Below are 20711 nucleotides of genomic sequence, written 5' to 3'. Positions count from 1 at the left end.
TTATATATTTTATCCATAGTTGGAAAAATTCAAGATTGTCTTTAAAGCTGGGGGGTTTATGTACAAATAATGAACAACGTTTACAGAATATAAATAATCAACAGCAATGACTCATTAGGTTATAAGGAGCCATGGCTAAGGTACTGTATATTACCTGTACTAAAACACAAATAAGTGTGTGATTGAACAAAGTATGAAGTAATCATCCATTTAAAATATGATATAAGGTCATAATATTTGTGCGTAAGGTAGTAATGTTTGTGCGTAATGATGTAAGTGATAGGCTATTGTTAGGCGTGCATTTGAGCTAATAACTATTGTAATGTGTATGACATTGCTGCACATTTCGTCGAATTTATAGGCATAAATCTGACTGATAAATTTGCCATTTTAACAAGGGATTGTAGCCGACACGAAACGCTGCTTAATTTTGACAACTGGTTTGAAAGCTTTAATTCTATAAAATCATACACGTTAGGAACGCACATGAATATGCTCATACAGCTTGGAATAGAGTCAAGTCAGGTGTATATATATTATTAAACCGAGTGAGTGAATTACACATCTGTGTCCAAAATATAATTGAATGCAGATGTTCCATCTAGCAGTGAATAACATGTCAATCTCTGCCATTTTGAAGCCATTTTGAAAACAACTCCGCTACTTGCATTGACACATTGGCGACATGCATTTAATTTAATTAAAGACGGATAAGATAATAAATGGATACGAAATCAATTAAACAGGAAGTTCTGGGAATAGGAGATTTAGGCACTTGAATCAACCAGCGCCGCAAGGGGAGGAGCCTGCCGGTGAACCCTAGACTCTATTGGGTCCCTTGCAGGAAGCTGCTCGCCAGACTTTTCGTCAAAATATGTCCTAGCAATGTCAAGCTCTGAGAGATTCGTTTTCACGGCGTCCTTGGTTAACTCTTTCGTGGTCTGCCGTCCAAAGGAGCCCCCTCTGTTGCCCACCCTCACCAGCACGCTGCCTGCTCTGACCCGGACTGCAGTGTCCAAAATAACTGTGGTTCCGTGCCAAACACGGCCATACCCGGGACAATGAACCAGCACCAGCCGTTGCAGCCGCAAGAAGCAATGGCTCAGCCTCGATACCAATACCACCAGGGAATACTGAACTGGGACGTGCCACACTTGAGTCCGGTCCGGGTGCCGCAGGTCAGTGCGTGCCCTTACAGCGCGTCAAACAGAAAAGACAACTCCTCCTATTTGCTTCTGGAACCTAACAACCACTCAAAACCGTCACCGGACGTGTCTGCCTTCACCAGACTAATGTCAGAGATGGGCTCCATGACGGGCGGTTCTGGTCCAATTCAAGGCTACTTCCGCCCGGAGCAGTCATACTCAGGGATCAAAGTCCAGGAGTACAATAACAGCGTGCACAGATTGCCCACGACCAATCCACCGCGCTCTCCCCACTCAGACTCGCGCCATTTGTGCAACTTGAGCTTCCCGGTGCTGCCATATCCAGACACTGACTTCAAGCGCGTTGTTGAAGACTTAGCGCTGGGCAGCAGTGAGTGTCAAGCCCAGAGAAGCGATAGCAGCAGCATCATCCTGGCCAGTCAGACCAACACGGAAGACTTAGTCATAGGTTTACGGCGAGACAAGCCCTCATCAGTCTTACCCGAGGGCGATAAAAGTCCCAGACAGGAGACGCAAGGTGGGTAAATGGAATGAAAAGGAAAAAAGCTCTGAAAAGATAGAACGCGACCATGGCAATAGCCACAGGAAAACATGATCCGGTCTATCGAGACATGGTGATTTTTTTTACTAAGGCTGTTATAGGGATGAGAGAGGAGAGGACAAAGGGAGCCATTGCTCAACATTTATTTATTGCACGGAACTACCCTCGCCAGGCTAAATTGCACTCAATTTTACTGTGCGCTCTTTTGAACATCAAAACAGCGGAAGACTCCTTTGTGTTTAGGGACAGTTAGCTAGGTGTAGCCTACAATTGATTGTGGGCCCAGGTTTATGTGAGGGTAGGCTATAACCGACTGACTCAGTCTCACAATAAAATCTAGGCTAAAGCTAATGCTAGCTTCCATTTGCCTGTTGCAATGCTAGATGCTACAGCTAACACGAATATAGTTTCGTAAAATGAGCACTGAGAGACGCCATAAAATCTCTCATTTGAAAAAGGCATCATATAACACGAACGTTAACCAATGAACCAAATATTGACCTATTTCAACTCAGGTTGTAAAGTCATCACGCATGCCAATATTTGACATTGAGTGTTCAAATATTACGTAATTTTGTTCAAAATAATATTTTTAAGTACAACTATAACGTGCTTGTCAATAGTAAATATCGAAATAAGTTGTACAACGGCATTTGGCATATTAAAAATGAATTGTCATTATAGGCCTAGTGAAACAGATGAATGGATCAACAACAACCCATTTCTTGTATGTGAAATCTTCTGATGTCTATAGCCTAATCAGAATAGAGCTTTGCCACATAATGATTTATTGAGTAGGCTAGCATCATTTAGCTTAACAATAGCCAATGCCTCGCCGTAAGGCTACACACCATTCACATCATCTGCTACATTCAGATAGACTACTACTTTTCTTTTTGTCCATTTACAATTTAAGCATAGGAAAATATTTAGATTCGTTAAAGATTTGATCCAAACATGGGCCTAGCTTCGTTTTGTGTTTGACGCATGGGTTTCTAGACAAATTGATTTTACTCCAGTAGGCACGACAGTCGTTAAATTCAATACCAGAATTGTGAGACCTATTCCTATTCCTCTCCTATGCCAACGCAGTCTCACAATCAATTCATGTGTAGTCCTACATTTTTCAATTGGTCCTTTTGATAATAGTTTGTTCTTTTGATAATAACCTATTCACCCCCAAGTAGAATGTAAGTCGTTTTTAGCTAAGGCCTACGTGATAACTAACCTTGCATTTCAGAGAACTACCAGAGAACTAGCAAACAGTAAATTAGAGGAGAAAATAGAACACAAAACAATTGTACTATCACAACACACACACACACGCACGCACACACACACACACACACACACACACACAGACACACACACACACACACACACACACACACACACACACACACACACACACACACACACACACACACACACACACACACACACACACACACACACACACACACAGGGGAGAGAGGCATGTCACGTGACATTATATCCCGTCATAAACTGAAATTATCAGCCAGGTAATGCCCGGGAGAGCATTTTCGAAATGTGCATATCCTAAAACAAAGAATTCGCGCTCTGCCAATCTATCACTAAATAAATGTTTTGTCTTGTTTTGACAGAGGATGCAACATTCGAAAATGATGCGTCCTGTGGATGGCTGTGGGCGAAGGCGGGGAGGAAGAAGCGCTGTCCTTACAGCAAATACCAAACCCTGGAGCTGGAAAAGGAGTTCCTCTTCAACGTGTATCTGACTCGCGATCGCCGCCTGGAGATCGCTCGCAGTGTCAACCTCACTGACCGTCAAGTCAAAATCTGGTTCCAGAACCGCCGCATGAAGATGAAGAAGATGACACGGGAACACAGAACCAGGGACACGGTCACACATTTCCCCATCTGATTCCTCACAAACATGGTGCGCAGCGACAGGCCTACATGGACATGACTGAGTGCAGGAGCACGGGATGATGCAAAATCAATAATAGGATGGACCATATACTGAAGGATGTGGAGATAGAAGGTTCTGATTTGAAGGATGTGGAGATAGAAGGTTCTGATTTGAAGGATGTGGAGATAGAGGTTCTGATCTGAAGGGTGTGGAGATAGAAGGTTCTGATCTGAAGGATGTGGAGATAGAGGTTCTGATCTGAAGGATGTGGAGATAGAGGTTCTGATCTGAAGGATGTGGAGATAGAGGTTCTGATCTGAAGGATGTGAAGATAGAGGTTCTGATCTGAAGGATGTGGAGATAGAAGGTTCTGATCTGAAGGATGTGGAGATAGAGGATCTGATCTGAAGGGTGTGGAGATAGAGGTTCTGATCTGAAGGGTGTGGAGATAGAAGGTTCTGATCTGAAGGATGTGGAGATAGAGGTTCTGATCTGAAGGATGTGGAGATAGAAGGTTCTGATCTGAAGGATGTGGAGATAGAGGTTCTGATCTGAAGGATGTGGAGATAGAGGTTCTGATCTGAAGGATGTGGAGATAGAGGTTCTGATCTGAAGGGTGTGGAGATAGAGGTTCTGATCTGAAGGATGGGCTGGATGAAAGTACTATCTATGTCCTATACAGTTTGCAAGAGGATATGGTGGCTCCTACCGGTTACACTTGAGTTTTTCCATGAAGGAGAAATATCGGGAACCTTTTTCTTTCTCCCGCAACACCCTTCATAAAAGCACTTTATTTGATCATTATTTAAACAACTGTCTTGTAGTTGTTTCTTGATACCTCAATGGAATGATTGCAACGTTGCTTAATAATTGGTCTTTTTGCCAGACATAGGCTACCGTATTGAATCGAAAACTATTGTTTACAGTTCATGCTAGGCTATGGGAAGCCAATTTAAAAGGATTACTTTATTTATGACGTGAGCACTATTTTATTTATTTTCGGACGCAATGTATTTGTAAGCGCTGAAAAATGTGCACCCAATAAGCACAATATTTTGAACTTCAATTTTGTAAAATAGGAAGGATTTAAAACATTATTTCTTGTTTATACGGAGTCCCTTTTCAGCTTGACTTGAAAAAAAGCATGTGTTGACTAAAATAATGAATGATTTGATTATAAAATGTTTTCTAAATGAGAACATTTGAATTAAAGGTTACGCTTTCTATGATATAGCGAAACAGGTTCCTACGCACATGAGCCCACAACGTTCCAACAGGCAAGCCTGGGATATAATATATATTTTTGTCTTGTATTGTCAATTTCTAAGCTAATATTTGTTTTAATATAGTTTCGCCTATCACTTCTGCTTGAATAAATATTCCCCAGTTCCCATATTTCTTAATTTGCAACTTCGATATGTATAGATAGATGGAGAAAAACACAGAATATTTGGTTTTGGGTACATCCCATTGCAACAACTTCTAGTTCTAGACAACCTATTACCACCCTTAACCCATTCCTCTTCCTAGGAGCCTACTCCTACATGGTCATATGAGCTCCAGTAATGTGATTATTAGGCTAGTGTTTGTGGTTTGCAGTAGCGTAGTTGTATGCTGTAATTTCCTTATCATAACAAGCAATACCAATGCATATATTTGGTTTGTACAAGGTCTATTTTAAAACAATTTAATCTGATTTAGAAGTGATTCGTTGTAAAAACGAATTATATATATAATATACTTTGTCAAGGTTAGCCTACATCTATCGTATCCCTTTAACTTTATTTCCCTTGTTCACTAGCTGCGTTCAGTGGCCACCATTGTTTTCTAGCCCACCTTCTGAATTCAAAATATATATTCTTTTTTTTTCAAAAGCCAAGTTGCAGATGCCAGAGTTTCCGCTGCTGATTTGCGGGTTGTTAGCCAACGAACAGGACAGTCTTTAACGTCCTCTGGGAACAGTGTAGGTCTACATGCATTCCACATAGAATTTCCTCTTCTTTTTTTCTTCCAGATTGTTAGAGATTGGTCGAGCTGGAATTATGATCTGGTCTGTGACATTTATAGCCTTTTTACCAGATCATCATGATAACCACTGCACGTTAAAAAAAGTAATAACGTGCGCGTATTTACTGTGTGCATATGATTATTTAATCCCCATTGATTCCGTTTGTATCTAGATTTATGGATTCATTCGACGTTATTGACGTTATCTATCGTTTCATTCTGCATGGACTTTCTCTGATATTGTTTGAGTATGAAGATTTGATGGAAAACACATGGCGCAACTTCCCCACACTGGATACTGGATATTGGCCTTTTGTCTGTTGGCCTTTTGACTGTGTAGCGTCTCCTGCTAGCATCGCCATATTGAGGAGCGCACGATTTTAGTGACGCTGTCTGGGGCATCCAGGTTTTATCAGGGGCAATTGACAGGGCATTTATTGTAGACTCAGGAAGTCAGGGTAGCGGATGTGTCCCAGGGATTATAGTACTGTACTTTTCACTACAATAGTATTGCCTGCTATTGTGGTTAACAAAGAACGTGCGTTATAGGCCTTTATGTGCATGATTGAAATGGCATGGGCATGCTACTTCCTCTCATATTCTTCATTCCTACTGTATTGCAGTTTGTATCTTGTCTCGTTTTATAACTGCTGATCACTTTAGTAGGGTAGTATATATGGAATAAAGGCTACATTTAAAAAAAATGTTATTCATATAGCGGAACCAAGAATAACGTTTATGGTTGGTCACCCACGTTTAAAAGGTATGGGAACTTGTCCAGTGGCTCAATCAGGTTCTCTGAAGGTCTTTGAAGAGAATATGAGACAAAGCTGTTGTGTGATTTAGGTAGTTTCAAGTTGTTGGGCTGGACGCGTATCACAGGAACCTGAAACTACCTGAATTACTCCAGTACTGCACATCAACGCTCGTGCGTAATGGACGAATGCAACAACAACGAGAATGAGCCGTTTCCACATGTCTGCGCACTACCCTCCATTTTGTTATTGCACACTAAAAATTGATTCAATATTATCTAGAAAAGTTGTTATTGTTGGCATGTATTTCACTCCCAAGAGTCAACTTATTGCACATGGGCTTGTGGAGAGTTAAACGGCTAATTTAAGCCTCCCTCAAAATACCTGTGTACACCTGGGTGTGATGAACGCTTCTTCTAATATAATACATTCTATGAAGTACAGCACGCCCAGACGCCGTAAATTATCTACATTAAAAACACCAGCACCGGGCTCTACCTCATACTCACACCAGCTTGTTTTTACTTTGCGTCAGGGGCAATGCTCATATGTAATTTGCAGGCAATTTAATAGCACATTAACATTTACCGTCTACAATACATTTTCTAACTTCTATCTTGTTTCAACTTTGTAATACAAGACAAATATCATTCACCATTTTTTTGTTCTAATTTTCTGCATTGTGATCACGAACTTTTCAATAAACTTCAATGAACAAAAACAAACTCAGAAGCCATATATGCTTTTGATAAATGTGTTTTATTTCTTACAGATAAATGTTACAGCATTACCGTTTATACCTTCACGAAGTATTCATACCCCTTCACTGATACCACATTTTGTTGAATTCAAAATGGATTAAATATTTTTTTTCTCTCATCCATCTACACACAATGCCCCATAATCACAAAGTAAAATCATGCTTTTCAAAATTTAAGGCAGATTTATTGAAAAATAAATACAAAATATCTAATTTACATGAGTATTCACACGCTTGAGTCAATACATGTTTACGATTACAGCTGTGAGTCTTTCTGGGTAAGTCTCTAAGAGCTTTGCACACCTGGATTGTACAATATTTGCACATTATTTATTTTTTTTATTCCTAAAGCTCCATCAAGTTGGTTGTTGATCATTGCTAGACAGCCATTTTCAAGCCTTACCATAGATTTTCAAGGAAACTTAATTAAAAACTGTAACACGGTCGGTCAGGATCATTCAGTGTTGTCTTGGTAAGCAACTCCAGTGTATATTTGGCCCTCGTGTTATAGGTTATTGTCCTGCTGAAAGGTGAATTTGTCTCCCAGTGTTTGTTGGAAAGCAGACTGAACCAGGTTTTCCTCTAGGATTTTTCATGTGCTTAGCTCTATTCCGTTTATTTTTATTTTGAAAAACTCTCTAGCCTTTGCCGATGACAAGCATACCCATAACATGATGCAGCCACCACTGTGCTTGAAAATATGAAGTGGTACTCAGGACATAAAGTAATTTTTTTGCCACATTTTTCACAGTTTTACTTTAGTCCCTTATTGCAAAACGGATGCATGTTTTGGAATATTTGTATTCTCTAGAGGCTTCCTTTTCAATCTGTGATTTAGGTTATTATTGTAGAGTAAGTACAATGTTGATCCATCCTCAGTTCTCTCCTATCCTTAAGCGGTTTCCTTCCTCTCCGGCAACTGAATTGGGAACGACGCCTGTATCTTCGTAGTGACTGGGTGTAATGATAAACCATCCAAAGTGTAATTAATAATATTCAATGTTTGCTTTTTATTTTTTTTAACAAGGTGCCCTTCCTTGCGAGGCATTGGAAAACCTCCCTGGTCTTTGTGGTTGAATCTGAGGGACCTTACAGAAAATTGTATGTGTGGGGTACAGAGATGAGGTAGTCATTCAAAAATCATGTTAAACACTATTATTGCCTACAGTGAGTCCATGCAACTTATTACGTGACTTGTTAAGGAAATTTTTACTCCTGAACTTATTTAGGCTTGTCGTAACAAAGGGGTTGAATACTTATTGACTCAAGACATTTCAGCTTTTCATTTGATATTTAACTTGTAAACATTTCTGAAAACATAATTCCACTTTGACATTATAGGTTATTGTTTGTAGGCAGGTGACACAAAATCTCAATTTAACCATTTTAAATTCAGACTGTAACACAACAAAATGTGGAAAAAGTAAAGGGGTGTGAATACATTCTGAAGGCACTGTACATCTTCATATATAACCCAAGGGTTACCATGAATTTTACCACAGGAATGTCTTTATTGGGAAAATGACTGTTATACGTGAATGGCTGACACACTTTCTCTTGTTTGTTTTGATGATTTCATGTGAAAGAGTATGACTTTTTGGACTGGTATGAAGAGCGAGGCTCCTTAGGTGTGTGTGTTGTGTGCGTGTTTGAGAGAGAGCTGTCATCATGAAACCTAACAACTTCATTAACTTGGTCTGTAGGTGGATTCTTACACGTTCAATGGCAATGAATTTAAAACAGGTTAGCCCCGATCTGCCATTGCATTCTGCATTTCAGTTGGCAAAGAAGCCTATTATCTACTTCCCCAGAGTTAGACAAACTCATGGATACTATTTTTATTTCTCTGCATCCATTATGAAGGAAGTTAGAGGTAGTTTCGCGAGCCAATGCTAACTAGCGTTAGCGCAATGACTGAAAGTCTATGGCATCGAGTAGCATGCTAGCAGTTACCACATACTTCCAGTCATTGCTCTGTCTACTAGTATGCTAGCAGTTCCCATAGACTTCCAGTCATTGTGCTAATGCTAGTTAGCAATTCCAATAACACTACTTAGCAACTTCCTTCAAACTGTACGCAGAGACATAAAATGGTTTCCATGATTTAATCTGACTCTGGGGAAGTAGATGAAGGGTTTCTTTGCCAAAATCCTGAAGTATCCCTTTAAGGTTTATCCAGAGGGGGTTCACAGAAAGATGACAGAGTGTAACACATATTCATGTCAGAACGGTAATTAACAGACATAGTAAGTTGGTATGCAGTCATGTCAAACTTCAATGTCTGTAGTATTATTTCAGCAGTGTTCACGAAAACATGAGCCTTATTTAGACGCTAGCCAAAAAAGCTAAAGGTCAATTCATTTGCATTTCAGCTACCACTTCATGATATGTATTTATATATTTATTTTTTCATTATATTTTATCTGATCAGGATAGATAAAGTAATGCATACGAATAGCATACGTTATATAGTATGCAGAGAGCAAGCATATGTGTTAACTATTTCCCACATACAATCATGTCTTGATTATTCATATCTTAAAGGCAAAGCACTTGTACTCAACATTCCACAGAAATGTAAGGCTGATTTATTGTGACTAGTTATTGCTGAAATGTGTAGGTTACTGTTGACTGCTTTAGGCTAGCAGCAACAATCACCGAAAGAACTGCAGACTGCATACTATTTAGCATATAGGCTAATATTAGCTGCATGCTATACTAATGCTGAAGCGTCTACTACTAACCTATATAGGCCTGCTGCTGCTGCTGCTACTACTACTACTTTCTTACAACGCACTGTTATGTAAAATGCATTGTGTTATATTTAGTAAATAACCTATTACAGTTATGTAGTCCCAAGTGCAAGCGAGCTAGCTGTAGTAAGAACATCAGAACCTTTAAAATCAAGCATTTACTGTCAACAAAGGAGGATACAAATAGATGAGGCCTACTTGGAGATGGGGTTGGTAGCATAATCACAGTTGACATGAGTTTCCTAATATCCTAATCACTTAAGGAATTAGACTGACCATTATATAGTGGGATTTACAAACTAATATTATTCACATAAGACAGGAGAGCAACAAAATATTATTCATATTATTTGAACGTTGTATAACACACCAATATTCCTCCCCTCTTTTTTTGCGGACAAATTAAGCTACATAGCATATAAAAGCATATAGCCAAAGTTAATTAACAACATTTAGAATAAAACAGTTTCTGGATAGAACCAAAAGGGGTTATATGCTTGCTTCATATATGGCACCCCGTAATGTTCTATAAAGAACCGAAATTGGTTCCATATAGAACCCTTTATGGGATGGAACCCAATGGTTCTATATGGAACCTTACAGAGTTCTACATATAATCTTTAGGGGTGCCATATATGAAGCAAGCAATAGAACCCTTTTTGGTTCTATCCGGAACCTTTTTTCTACGAGTGTAGGCTACTCACAAAACGTATTTTATTAGCTCTCTTCTGCAGAAATCCACTCAAGAGACTTTCTGAGTGTCTTTAAACAGTTCTAAAGAACCTGAGCATAGTCATAAGATATTTCATTTTGCACGTCACTAGTGTTGCCCATAGCTTTGGAGAGGCAATACGATAGTTATTGTAACTCCTGGCGATATTAGGTTTCTTATTGAAAAGTGGAGGCCTTTGCAGTGGGAAGAAATATCCGATGATGAATTCTAAGTATAGATAAATGTGTTTGTTTCATGGTTTGTTTTAAGTTGATTTAACAATGATGTGATATCACACCCTTATTATTGTAACTTGTAGGCCTATCTCCTTACCAATGATTACATTTTGTTACGATAGTTACGATACAACAGTCTACAACATTTAATTAAACGTTGCTCTTGACATTTTTTTTAAACATTTCGTGCGGTTTGCAGATAATATTTTCAATGTTTACTACTCCAATGTATCTAATTAAGTTGTTGGCACTTTGCACAGCGGGTATTGGGTGGAGTTTATTAAATGATCAACGCAACATTCAAGCCAGTGGAAGGCTACACGCAATGTTATATAGTGAAAAACATTCAAATCACATTACAGATGAATCTCATCTACCCAATTCCCTTTCGCATGTTATCGTGCTTTGGAATTAGCCTATATATTTTTTAACATAACAGCTGCTAGGCTATTTAGTGCTCAATAAATCTGCAGATATATTCGAGTGCAAACACAGCGCAAAGTTTTATCAGCCGTAGGTATTCCTATATTGCTGTTCGTTTTTGCACTTGATAGAAGTTGTTCTGAAGCTAAAATGCATTAGTTGCCAGCACGAGAGCCAGTGGAAGGCAGAGAGAGCGTTGAAGGCCGAGGCCAAAGCTTTGACCCGCTTGAATGTGACAAGTCATGCACAATACCTGGAAAGCTGCCAGAAATAAATATTAACCGTCTCCAAACCGTTAACTTATGAGTCTTCTTCGCTTTCCCCTGTATCAGTAAAATGGTTATCATCCTCTGGGTTTTAGAATATCCTGGTGTAGTCTCACTTCTGCGGTGTTTACTTTTTGTGTCTGAGTGTGAAGTGAGCGTTTTTGTCAGTGGCAGGAATGCTACAGCAGAGTCGTTTACGGTCCCCGCCACAGGCGATATATCAAGTATATAAAAATCAAAGCTGCCTGATGTAGTATTTTATTATAGTATTAAACGACCAAAAAAGTTCAAGTAGTTCCTTCCATAAAGACAGGGGATTGGCACGCATTAGTGTTTACTGCGCTCGTTAAGAAAAATTACTCTTAACCTTCCAATAAAGCATGAACATAGACATTTCCTACACCAGAGGAAACTCAGACGCAAGTTTAAAGAAAACAAACCAACATAAAACAATAAACATAAAACATAAAACGTTATCCGTGATAGACATCCAGAGATGGACGTGAGAGAAATAACGGCGCCTTAATAGTATTCCAATGTTACTTTGATTCTGATGATGTATTGGGCGTTCATTCACGTAATATATTGGATAAGGCTTATTATATTCAATGGCCTTGTTCTATGAGACGTATGCATGTATCAGTTTGATAAAGAGAAGAATGTGGCCGCTTATTTTGTCGTCCATTGTTTCCAATATGCATGTATAATGTCGTTGGGATGCATAATTCAACTGGATATTTCAACGACGGCCTACAGATACCCACATATATATGGATGCACTCACATTTTGCATATTGCATAAACAAGACAATTTATTTAGAGAGGAAAATATGTACAGTGCTAGGAGAGGTGCAGCCCCTTGGCGGATTGATTTACGCCCCATTGACGCTTTATCAGGCTCGTGAAAAAAGTCTGACCAATCATTTCGCTCCGAGCGCACAGCCCCAGCAACCGAGCTCTACTTTGTTCGTAGGCTAGTAGAAGGCTAGTAAAAAATACTTCTGTCCTACATGTTTTCAATTCAATGAACCGTGAATTGTATAATGTCCGAGAATGTCCATTTCTGGAACTCTGAGCAACTATTATGTGGACTCTATAATAAGTCACGAGAGCGAAGATCCGACTTCAGTCAGGTTTTCCAATGTACAGTATTCGAACTCCAGGCAACCGGGGGGACATGGCGAGCATCCCGAATTCCCCTCTTGTAGCTTCCAGCCTAAACCTCCAGTTTTTAGCTCGTCCTGGAGCCCGTTCAGCCCCCATGCCTCCAATGGCTTACCAGCGGTTTACCATCCATACATCCCGACTCAGCCCGTGCCTTCCACGGACACCCGATACATACGCACTTGGCTCGACTGCGCTCCGCGCTCGGAGTCCCTCCCCGGGCAGGGGCAGGTCAAGATGGAGCCGCTACTGGGACACCTCGGGGAACCCCCCAAAATCGGTGGACACGAGTACATTTTGGAATCCTCTTCGGCAAGAGAGATGAATTCCAGCCAGGGCTCCGGATTCGAGGACAATAAGGATATCTGTGAAGGAACCGAAGACAAAGAAGGGCCAGATCAAAGTAAGTTATAAAACGAGGAAGTGAACAGTCTGTAAAGCTTTTAATGCTGTCATAAAACAGGAACAAAGAGATAGCGAGCCATAGAGGCTCACTACCATATCTGGTCCGCAGTGTGCGTCTAATTTACTATGTATGTTTACGTTAGAATTATTATCATACATTTATACATACACCAGGTCAAGGTATGGATGGTACTCTGTTTTGGAGCTTGCGACATTTCACGTGCGCGGTTTTCTGCACTGTCCTGCCTTAGTTTTGGGGACCAACTGGTATTGAATATAATTTTACTGCTGTAAGTTTTGGCACACCGTCTCTGAGAACAGGTTATCTGCGCTCAGTTGCACTTTAGTGCAGTTCATTTTGTCAGCAACTTGTTTTAATCCAGTAATAACTGAACAACACCTCAAGAAAAACGTCCCTCTGTTGAACTATATGCCAAGAGCCTCTTCAGTGCAAAATCAGGGTTTACCAGGGCAAGGCCCTCATAACACTAGTCAATATTTTAGTGTACATATCCTCTTTAAGGGACAACGAGCCTTTGTTTCATTCACGTCGGATGATAGTAGTCTATTTATACACATTTAATGTCGTTTAGAAGGTGGAGTGTGGGGGATTGGGTTATATGTTCGTTTTTGCAATAATTATTATTATGTCAAATAAACCGCATTGACGACATTTTCTGGAAATAAAGTTTTATTGATGCCTTTAGGGCTGTTGAGTGGGCAAGAGTCTCTCTTTAACGCCACAAAATAAATCTGAAACATTTTCCAAGTGAGACTCACAGTTGGTTTTTTTTACAAGCAGACTCATCTGTCTGAGCTATATGACATTATGTGGAGGATGTTGGTCACTGCACTCTCAGTTGACTCGCTGTTCTAGCCATGCCTATGGTTGCCTTGACAGAATAAAATGAAATTTCTCTCCTTTACCAACACTGCCTCATAAGATCAGGCTGGCTATTAATCAGGTCTGGAGCCGAGCCGGAGTGGAAACCTATATATTTGTATTACTCCGCCCGGTAACGTTTTGGTGCGCCGGGAAACTGAGAGATATATCACACATCTGAGGCCTAACCTAGATTGGATGGGTCAAGGTTCTGACAGATGGTCATTTTCTAGTAGTATGGACTGACGGTGGAGACGAACGTTGATTGTAATCCACAAAATGGGTTCACGCACTACGTGAACTCTCTAATGGATGGTGCGCAACAGAATTCCCCTTTGTGTTGCCCTGGGCGGCATTCCAGAATAAACTACGGGCAAAGGCAATGAAGTTGGGAATTACACGTCCCTCTTTGTGCTAGCAGCGGCTTGTGAGTGAAAAAAAGTGATTGCCCCTGAAGTTTATTAAGTTATAAGACCAGCCAACATCACTATTAATTGTTGTGTGTTGGCTCCCTGGGACAGTTGGGGAAAAACATATAAAATACGATGCAATCTTAATGTAGAGAAATGCAATAACGAATCTCTCTAGGCATAGACGAAAGGTCAATTTCTCAGACTATTAAGGTACAATTGCAAAGAGACATGATGGTATAATAACGGTCTGTAGCCATTATGTGTTTCCATCCCAACATTCGTCACAAAACAGACTATGATCATCCAACGACAATACCCTCTTAAACGTGCATTGTTGCAGATCATGTCTCGGAGCTTATAAGTATTTAGATGGCACACCTCTATCTCCGATGTGTCCGCCGGCAACGGATAGCTTTACAGGGTTATCAATCATCCCCGAGGGATTATTTCCTTTCATGATAACAATAGGATTGCGTCATAAGATGTAGGATATTAGAGACAGTTGATGTGGTATGAAAGTGCGTGTCTAGGGGCATGGGCCGATTGGATTTCTCTACGTTGGTTACATGTATGTAGCCTAAGAGAAATGGCCATGGGCTTCAATGAGCCCAGATTTTTTTCATCTGTAGAAATGCCCGGATCCATTGGCCAAAGCTATAACCCTTCACATATCCGTGCGCGTTATGGGATAGCACGGGATGGTTTGTCATGCAGTGACAGGAAAAGCCCTGACTTCGCACGGGATGAATGACACTAGGTGATTATGTACTTGGGGAATGCGAAGCACCACTTTGCGTGTCACAAAGCCCACTTCTACCTCCAGTGCCTCGGAACAGGCATTTGTGTCCACTTGCAGATGCAATCGATCCAATGCCATGCCTGGGAGATTTATATCCCCACGGCCTTTTGAGTAATCAAGGTATTCTCAGTTTAAGCTTTTCAAGGCCGTTTGAATGCCATGGTAGCCCAACTTGCAGGCTCTACACGGTGCTGTTATACAAAAAGCAACTGTGAGGAAATGTAGATGGGCCTACATGAAAATACATAGCATGCATTCCCGAGAAAGCCACCAGAGAGGAAAGGCGTCTCCACGGAGACAGCAAGAATTATTCCCCCTGGAACATTTCCCATAAAAAGGAGATAATCCACTTTCCAAAGCAACCGCATTTCAGGGGGACTGCATTTTTGTTTGGGTTAGGCTCTGTTGCTCACTATAGGTCTCTCATAGTTCCAATGCTTTTGGCTCTGTTGGGGGAGGATAGCGTCTCCTCATAACCATGCTGCGCTTTCTTCACTAATTGGATTCGGCTGAGGCCTGCTAACCAAGCGGAAGGGTGGAGTGCATTGCCATGATTGGAGGTTCTGACAAAAAAATAAATAAGGAGAATCGTAGTTTACGAGATAACATCACATCCAAGTGCTCCACCCATTTAGAGTGTACTTCTCACAAACAGGGTGATTTTCAAGGTCTAGTGGGGTGAAGGACACGAGTACTTTTTCCATTATCTTTGTGTTTCCCATTTATGACATAGTTATGGTAACATGAAAAGACACCTTGTGGTCCAGGAAGTACTTTTATGGTAAACATGTACAGTGAAGGAACTGCCTGTCCTCTAAACCCATTTACAATACCAACCAAGGTCACCTTCGGCCCGAGGGGAGGTGAGGAACTACTTTCCTCTCTCCTCTACTCCATTACATTACCGAACACGGTTCCATTTGGAGGAATATGAGCCTTGGCTTTTGATATCACTTTAACTCAATGATATAACGCATGGGCATGGATATCTTGTTATTACGCACGCATGTTTGTATTTAGTTATGTTATGAGGCTTGCTAGTCTAGGGCCTATTCTGGTCTGTGTTTGTTAGCCATTTACTAAAGGTGTCTGTCTGACTTTCCCTTGTAGATGACCCCTCTGCCAACTGGTTGCATGCCCGGTCTTCCCGGAAGAAGCGGTGCCCTTACACGAAATACCAAACCCTCGAGCTCGAGAAAGAGTTCCTCTTCAACATGTACCTCACCCGGGACAGAAGGCACGAGGTAGCGCGCTCCCTGAACTTGACCGAGAGACAAGTCAAAATATGGTTCCAAAACCGACGGATGAAAATGAAGAAAATGAATAAGGATCAACCCAAGGATTAAGAAAAAAGGAGAGTGCTATTAAAAACACCACCATTACAAAGAGTCTGCTTTCTCGTTACTTTTCCCTTAAATAGGCATACATGGACTGTAATGGGTAAAGTGGGGGTGCAGGAAGCTTGTTTTTATTATTTTCCATATCGATGTGAAATACCCTCTGACATTATAGAAGCGCAGACCAATAGAGAAACCCCTTATGGTACATTGTCGCTCAGTTGGCATAGCATGGCGCTTGTGACGCCAGGGTAGTGGGTTTGTTTCCCGGGATCCCCCGTACGTCAAATGTATGCACGCATGACTGTAAGTCGCTATGGATAAAAGCGTCTGCTAAATGCCATATATTATACTATACAGTAGAAAGGAGGGTGGATTCACGCGGCTCTTTCTCAAGCACTACTTTTATCACTTATTTATTGCTTTACGCATGACACCAACGCTCATCAGGAGAGGCATGGAGGTGCTGAAACGTCGGTTTCGTGTGGTCATTAATACATAAGAGAAACGGTTGTGGTTAAAGGGTGTGCGCGACCTGCATTTCTTCTTATCTTTTAGTTTTTTCGCTCCATTCCTCTGTTCAACTCCATAGATGCGTCGTACGTAATGATGGTGCTAGGCCTATAACTGATCTTTCACGAAAAATACATGTATTTTATTTTCCCGAGCAGCAGTTCCCCAATTCAGTTCCCCAATGATGTTATATTTTAAATCGTTGAATAACCTAGTGTAGCGTCACATCCCCCAGAAGCCCCTTTGACTGGGTCGTATTTACCAAAATATCAGGGTTCCGGGTATTTGTTGTAATCCCTTTAAATACTAACTCAACAGGTATATGCACACTCTTATATGTATCTCTTTTTTCTACATAATAATTTTACATTCAAGTTCCTTGTGCGTAAAGTGCGTAATAACCTAATAAGGGTTTCATATGGAAAGGTCTATGACATGGCTCTCCAACCCTGTTCGTGGAGAGGTACTCTCCTGTAGGTTTTCACTCCAAATCCAGTTGTAATGAACCTGAATCATCTTATCAACCAGACAAATATTAGAATCAGGTGCGCTAGATTAGGGTTGTAGTGAAAAGCTACAGGACAGTAGCTTTCCAGGAACAGGGTTGGAGAACCCTGGTCTATGGGGTATTTATCCGTTAACATTTCCTTGAGACCAATGTTACTATTTCGTTGTGTAATTGCTAAAGAAAAAAAAGTATTTTAGACTACTTGATGTGTAAATGAATCAGGAATACGTGTTTTCGGGTAGATAGCGCGGCATGGTATATTTCATTGAAGTATCATATGCAACATGTTAGATCACATTCAAGATGGAACCTTGTTCGCGACTGGGATTAATCCTAGTTTTATATAGTTTGGTCTGCCAATATAAGGTCAGTAGATCCAGTGGCCTTTAGCCTACTTGCTTTGATCTAATGACAGTGCAGTCTAACAGTGGGACGTTTTGAACATTTACGTGGAAATGAAAGGGCCTACAATAACACGCCCTTTTACACTCTCTCTCTCTCTCTCATTTTGATATATGCCATAAAAAAGATTTACTCCTATGCGCTTAAATACAGGATATAACATATGTCGAAGAAAAACAAGCCTACATTGTCTAAGAATAAAATGTTTACATTGTTAGCGCATGCCTAATATCATAATGAAATGTAATTTATTTCTTTATGTTTGTGTGTTTTGGAAATGAAAAGCTATCTGAAGAAAATGCGCCATGCTATAGCAGTTTTTGGACGGTAATATTTCTAATTAATTGTAAATAGGCCTAGGTGAATAACCTCGATTGTTTTTATTGGAACGAGTTGAATATGTTCAAAATTGGTGTTTTGGGAAATGACATCGGAGTTGAATGAGCAGACGTCGTTTTTCCAGTTTTAGATATTGTTTACATGTTCTTGTCCAGAATGTATTGAGCATTAACTGATTTAACCGTGTTGTCAATACAATAAGGAATGATGTACTTATTTGGTGTACATGTATTTGTGTTTGTTTGTTTGTGGGAGTACTTACAAACATACTGGGACACTCTTGTGATGCATTTTCAGTGAGGTAGGAAATGGGTGTCGTTTCTGGAGTCGCGCGCATGCCTGGCCTTCATTCGGAATATTAAGGAGCATTAAGACCCCATTGTGTCTCCATGCGCTCGAGCCTCGCATGTCCACGGCAGCTTTCATTGCAGAAGCCTTCAGGTCATCTCAGTTGAACTCTTCGTTTTTTAATAACAACAACGCTGTAAGGACCGACTCCAGAAACTACTAACCCCCTCTCAGTCTATTTTTTTTTTTTATATCACATTAATCTCTTGTGTCCCTCATGTAAATTGTATTCAGTCCTGTGTTGTTTATCTGTGAGATAGCACTGCTGATGCTGGATTCGTATTAAAAAAATAGTTTACATTAGAACAACGTCTCTGCTCTTTTTACTACTGTTGATAACTTCATGGAGTTGATATGAGATTCAAATGAAAATAAAGCAGTTGTATTTATGATAGCCAATTCATTTTAGACAGTGAGAAGGTCTCATGAGCGCGCGTAATAGGGCACATATGCGCCTTCTCTGCGTGTGAGTGACAACAAAACAAGTTTGAGGTTTTTTATATTTCCAATTTCACTTCATCTTTTAGGAGGAGCATGTGTTCGAAATATGTCTCGTGCGCCGGAGCATTTGTCTTGAATTGTACTTGAAAGAAAGGAGTCAAGTATGCACATGGTTCCCTGAAGAAGACTGCCCCAGACCCTAACATTCATTAAGATGACTCTATGGCAATGTTTATCTTGGCGTTTTCATTTAATACGTTTATGACAATAAAAGTGTGGGTTATGTGTATTTAAAATGTCCCACTCTGTGTAGAACCCGAGAAGGGGATAGAGAAGAACGTGGAATGAAACCAATCTGCTGTGCTGTACAGTGCGTGGAAAATACTATTCATGGGGCCTGTGGCACATGGCTAGTGAGGTAGGTTATGATTCTAAGACCCATGTTCGCTTTTTTCCAAAGATGAACGCAAAGAAAACTGTATGATTTGTTAATGGGTCTTTCCAAAAATGGCACGCCCAGAAAATGCCCAACCCTTTGCATAATGAGTCTATATATTATACTTAACTAAAAAGCAGTCTATTCATGAACTTGGAATAAATAGTTTTATAGATTTATTGCCTTATTTTGGTACAGTGTGGTGCATAATGGTACAATTCATACCCTACATACTCCTGTAACATCCCATAATAAACAATTATGCTAATGTTTCATCGATTTATGGGAAATGGGAAATGGGAAATAACAACATGGGCGTTGGAGACTGGAGACCGAATCTAGGCTACATGAGGTTGAATGTACAATAACATTGTTGGGTGTTATTCTCTGAATCCCTGCAGCCTATAGTAATTAAAATATGTCTTGAAGTTCGGGCCAACCAGAACTACTGGCTTGCAGATGTGCAACTGAGACATGAACGTTTTTTTTTGCGTCGCCAAGCATATGGGAATAAAAAGCCTATTTCTTCTTAAGTGGGCTAGGGGGTCAGTATTGGTTATTATGGCTCTGTACCACCCAATCCTGGGCCTGTTATGATATTTTTCAGGAGGAAACAAACAGCAAAAAAGGATGTGGGCTTTCGTTTGGGGAGGAGGAGATGGGGAAGCTGACTGTCATAAAAGAGAGAAAGAAAATTCAATGCGGTGTGCCGCAATAAAATAATATGACTGCAATAAAACTTAATAGGGTATACCTTTCTGAAGGTTAAGAACTAAACGGCTGTAAAGCAAACACGGGGAGAAGGAAAAGTTTCAAGTCCTCCTTAATAACTGTTTCGAGGTGTGGTGTGGTAGGCCTAATCCACGTTCCTAGACTGGGGATTTACTTTGTTCCTTTGCGTTTTGTCGTTTATTGTTTGCTGCGTTTGTTGTTTTCGTATTCCACTAGGAGTGGGGGGGGCTTGCGTGGCGAGGTCTGGACCGCCAGATGAACCGCCGGAGTCCGGTGTCCGCGAAGCCTCCCTTTGTTTCACTTCCGAGCGCATCCTGACCGCCCTATAGCAGTGCCATAAAACGCCACAAAAAGATTCTGGCGAGACGTCTGACATAAGGGAACCTTAATCTGTTAACAACCTCGCCCCCAGGCTAGGCTGGCCATTTTGAGGCAGAATCTTTGATTGTTAGGTCATGGAATAGCTTATGGTCAGAGTGCA

The 20711-nt window shown here is 40.5% G+C and overlaps 2 protein-coding genes across 2 annotated transcripts; both read left to right on the top strand.

The window, feature by feature from the left end:
• Positions 1–1074: 1074 nt before the first annotated feature.
• hoxb10a (homeobox B10a) lies at positions 1075–7085 on the top strand. The gene is made up of 2 exons (XM_029758165.1): positions 1075–1683; positions 3333–7085. Exons 1-2 carry the CDS (start codon positions 1098–1100, stop codon positions 3608–3610), a joined length of 864 nt encoding a protein of 287 aa, XP_029614025.1. The 5' UTR covers positions 1075–1097; the 3' UTR covers positions 3611–7085.
• Positions 7086–12421: 5336 nt separating this feature from the next.
• LOC115197024 (homeobox protein Hox-B9a) lies at positions 12422–18927 on the top strand. The gene is made up of 2 exons (XM_029758152.1): positions 12422–13077; positions 16285–18927. The coding sequence occupies exons 1-2, from the start codon at positions 12564–12566 to the stop codon at positions 16518–16520; spliced, it is 750 nt and encodes a 249-aa protein (XP_029614012.1). The 5' UTR covers positions 12422–12563; the 3' UTR covers positions 16521–18927.
• Positions 18928–20711: the final 1784 nt, after the last annotated feature.

The sequence above is a fragment of the Salmo trutta genome, chromosome 1 (assembly GCF_901001165.1).
Source record: "Salmo trutta chromosome 1, fSalTru1.1, whole genome shotgun sequence".
NCBI classification, from domain to species: Eukaryota; Metazoa; Chordata; class Actinopteri; order Salmoniformes; family Salmonidae; genus Salmo; species Salmo trutta.
This window is presented reverse-complemented; position numbering and strand designations above follow the sequence as displayed.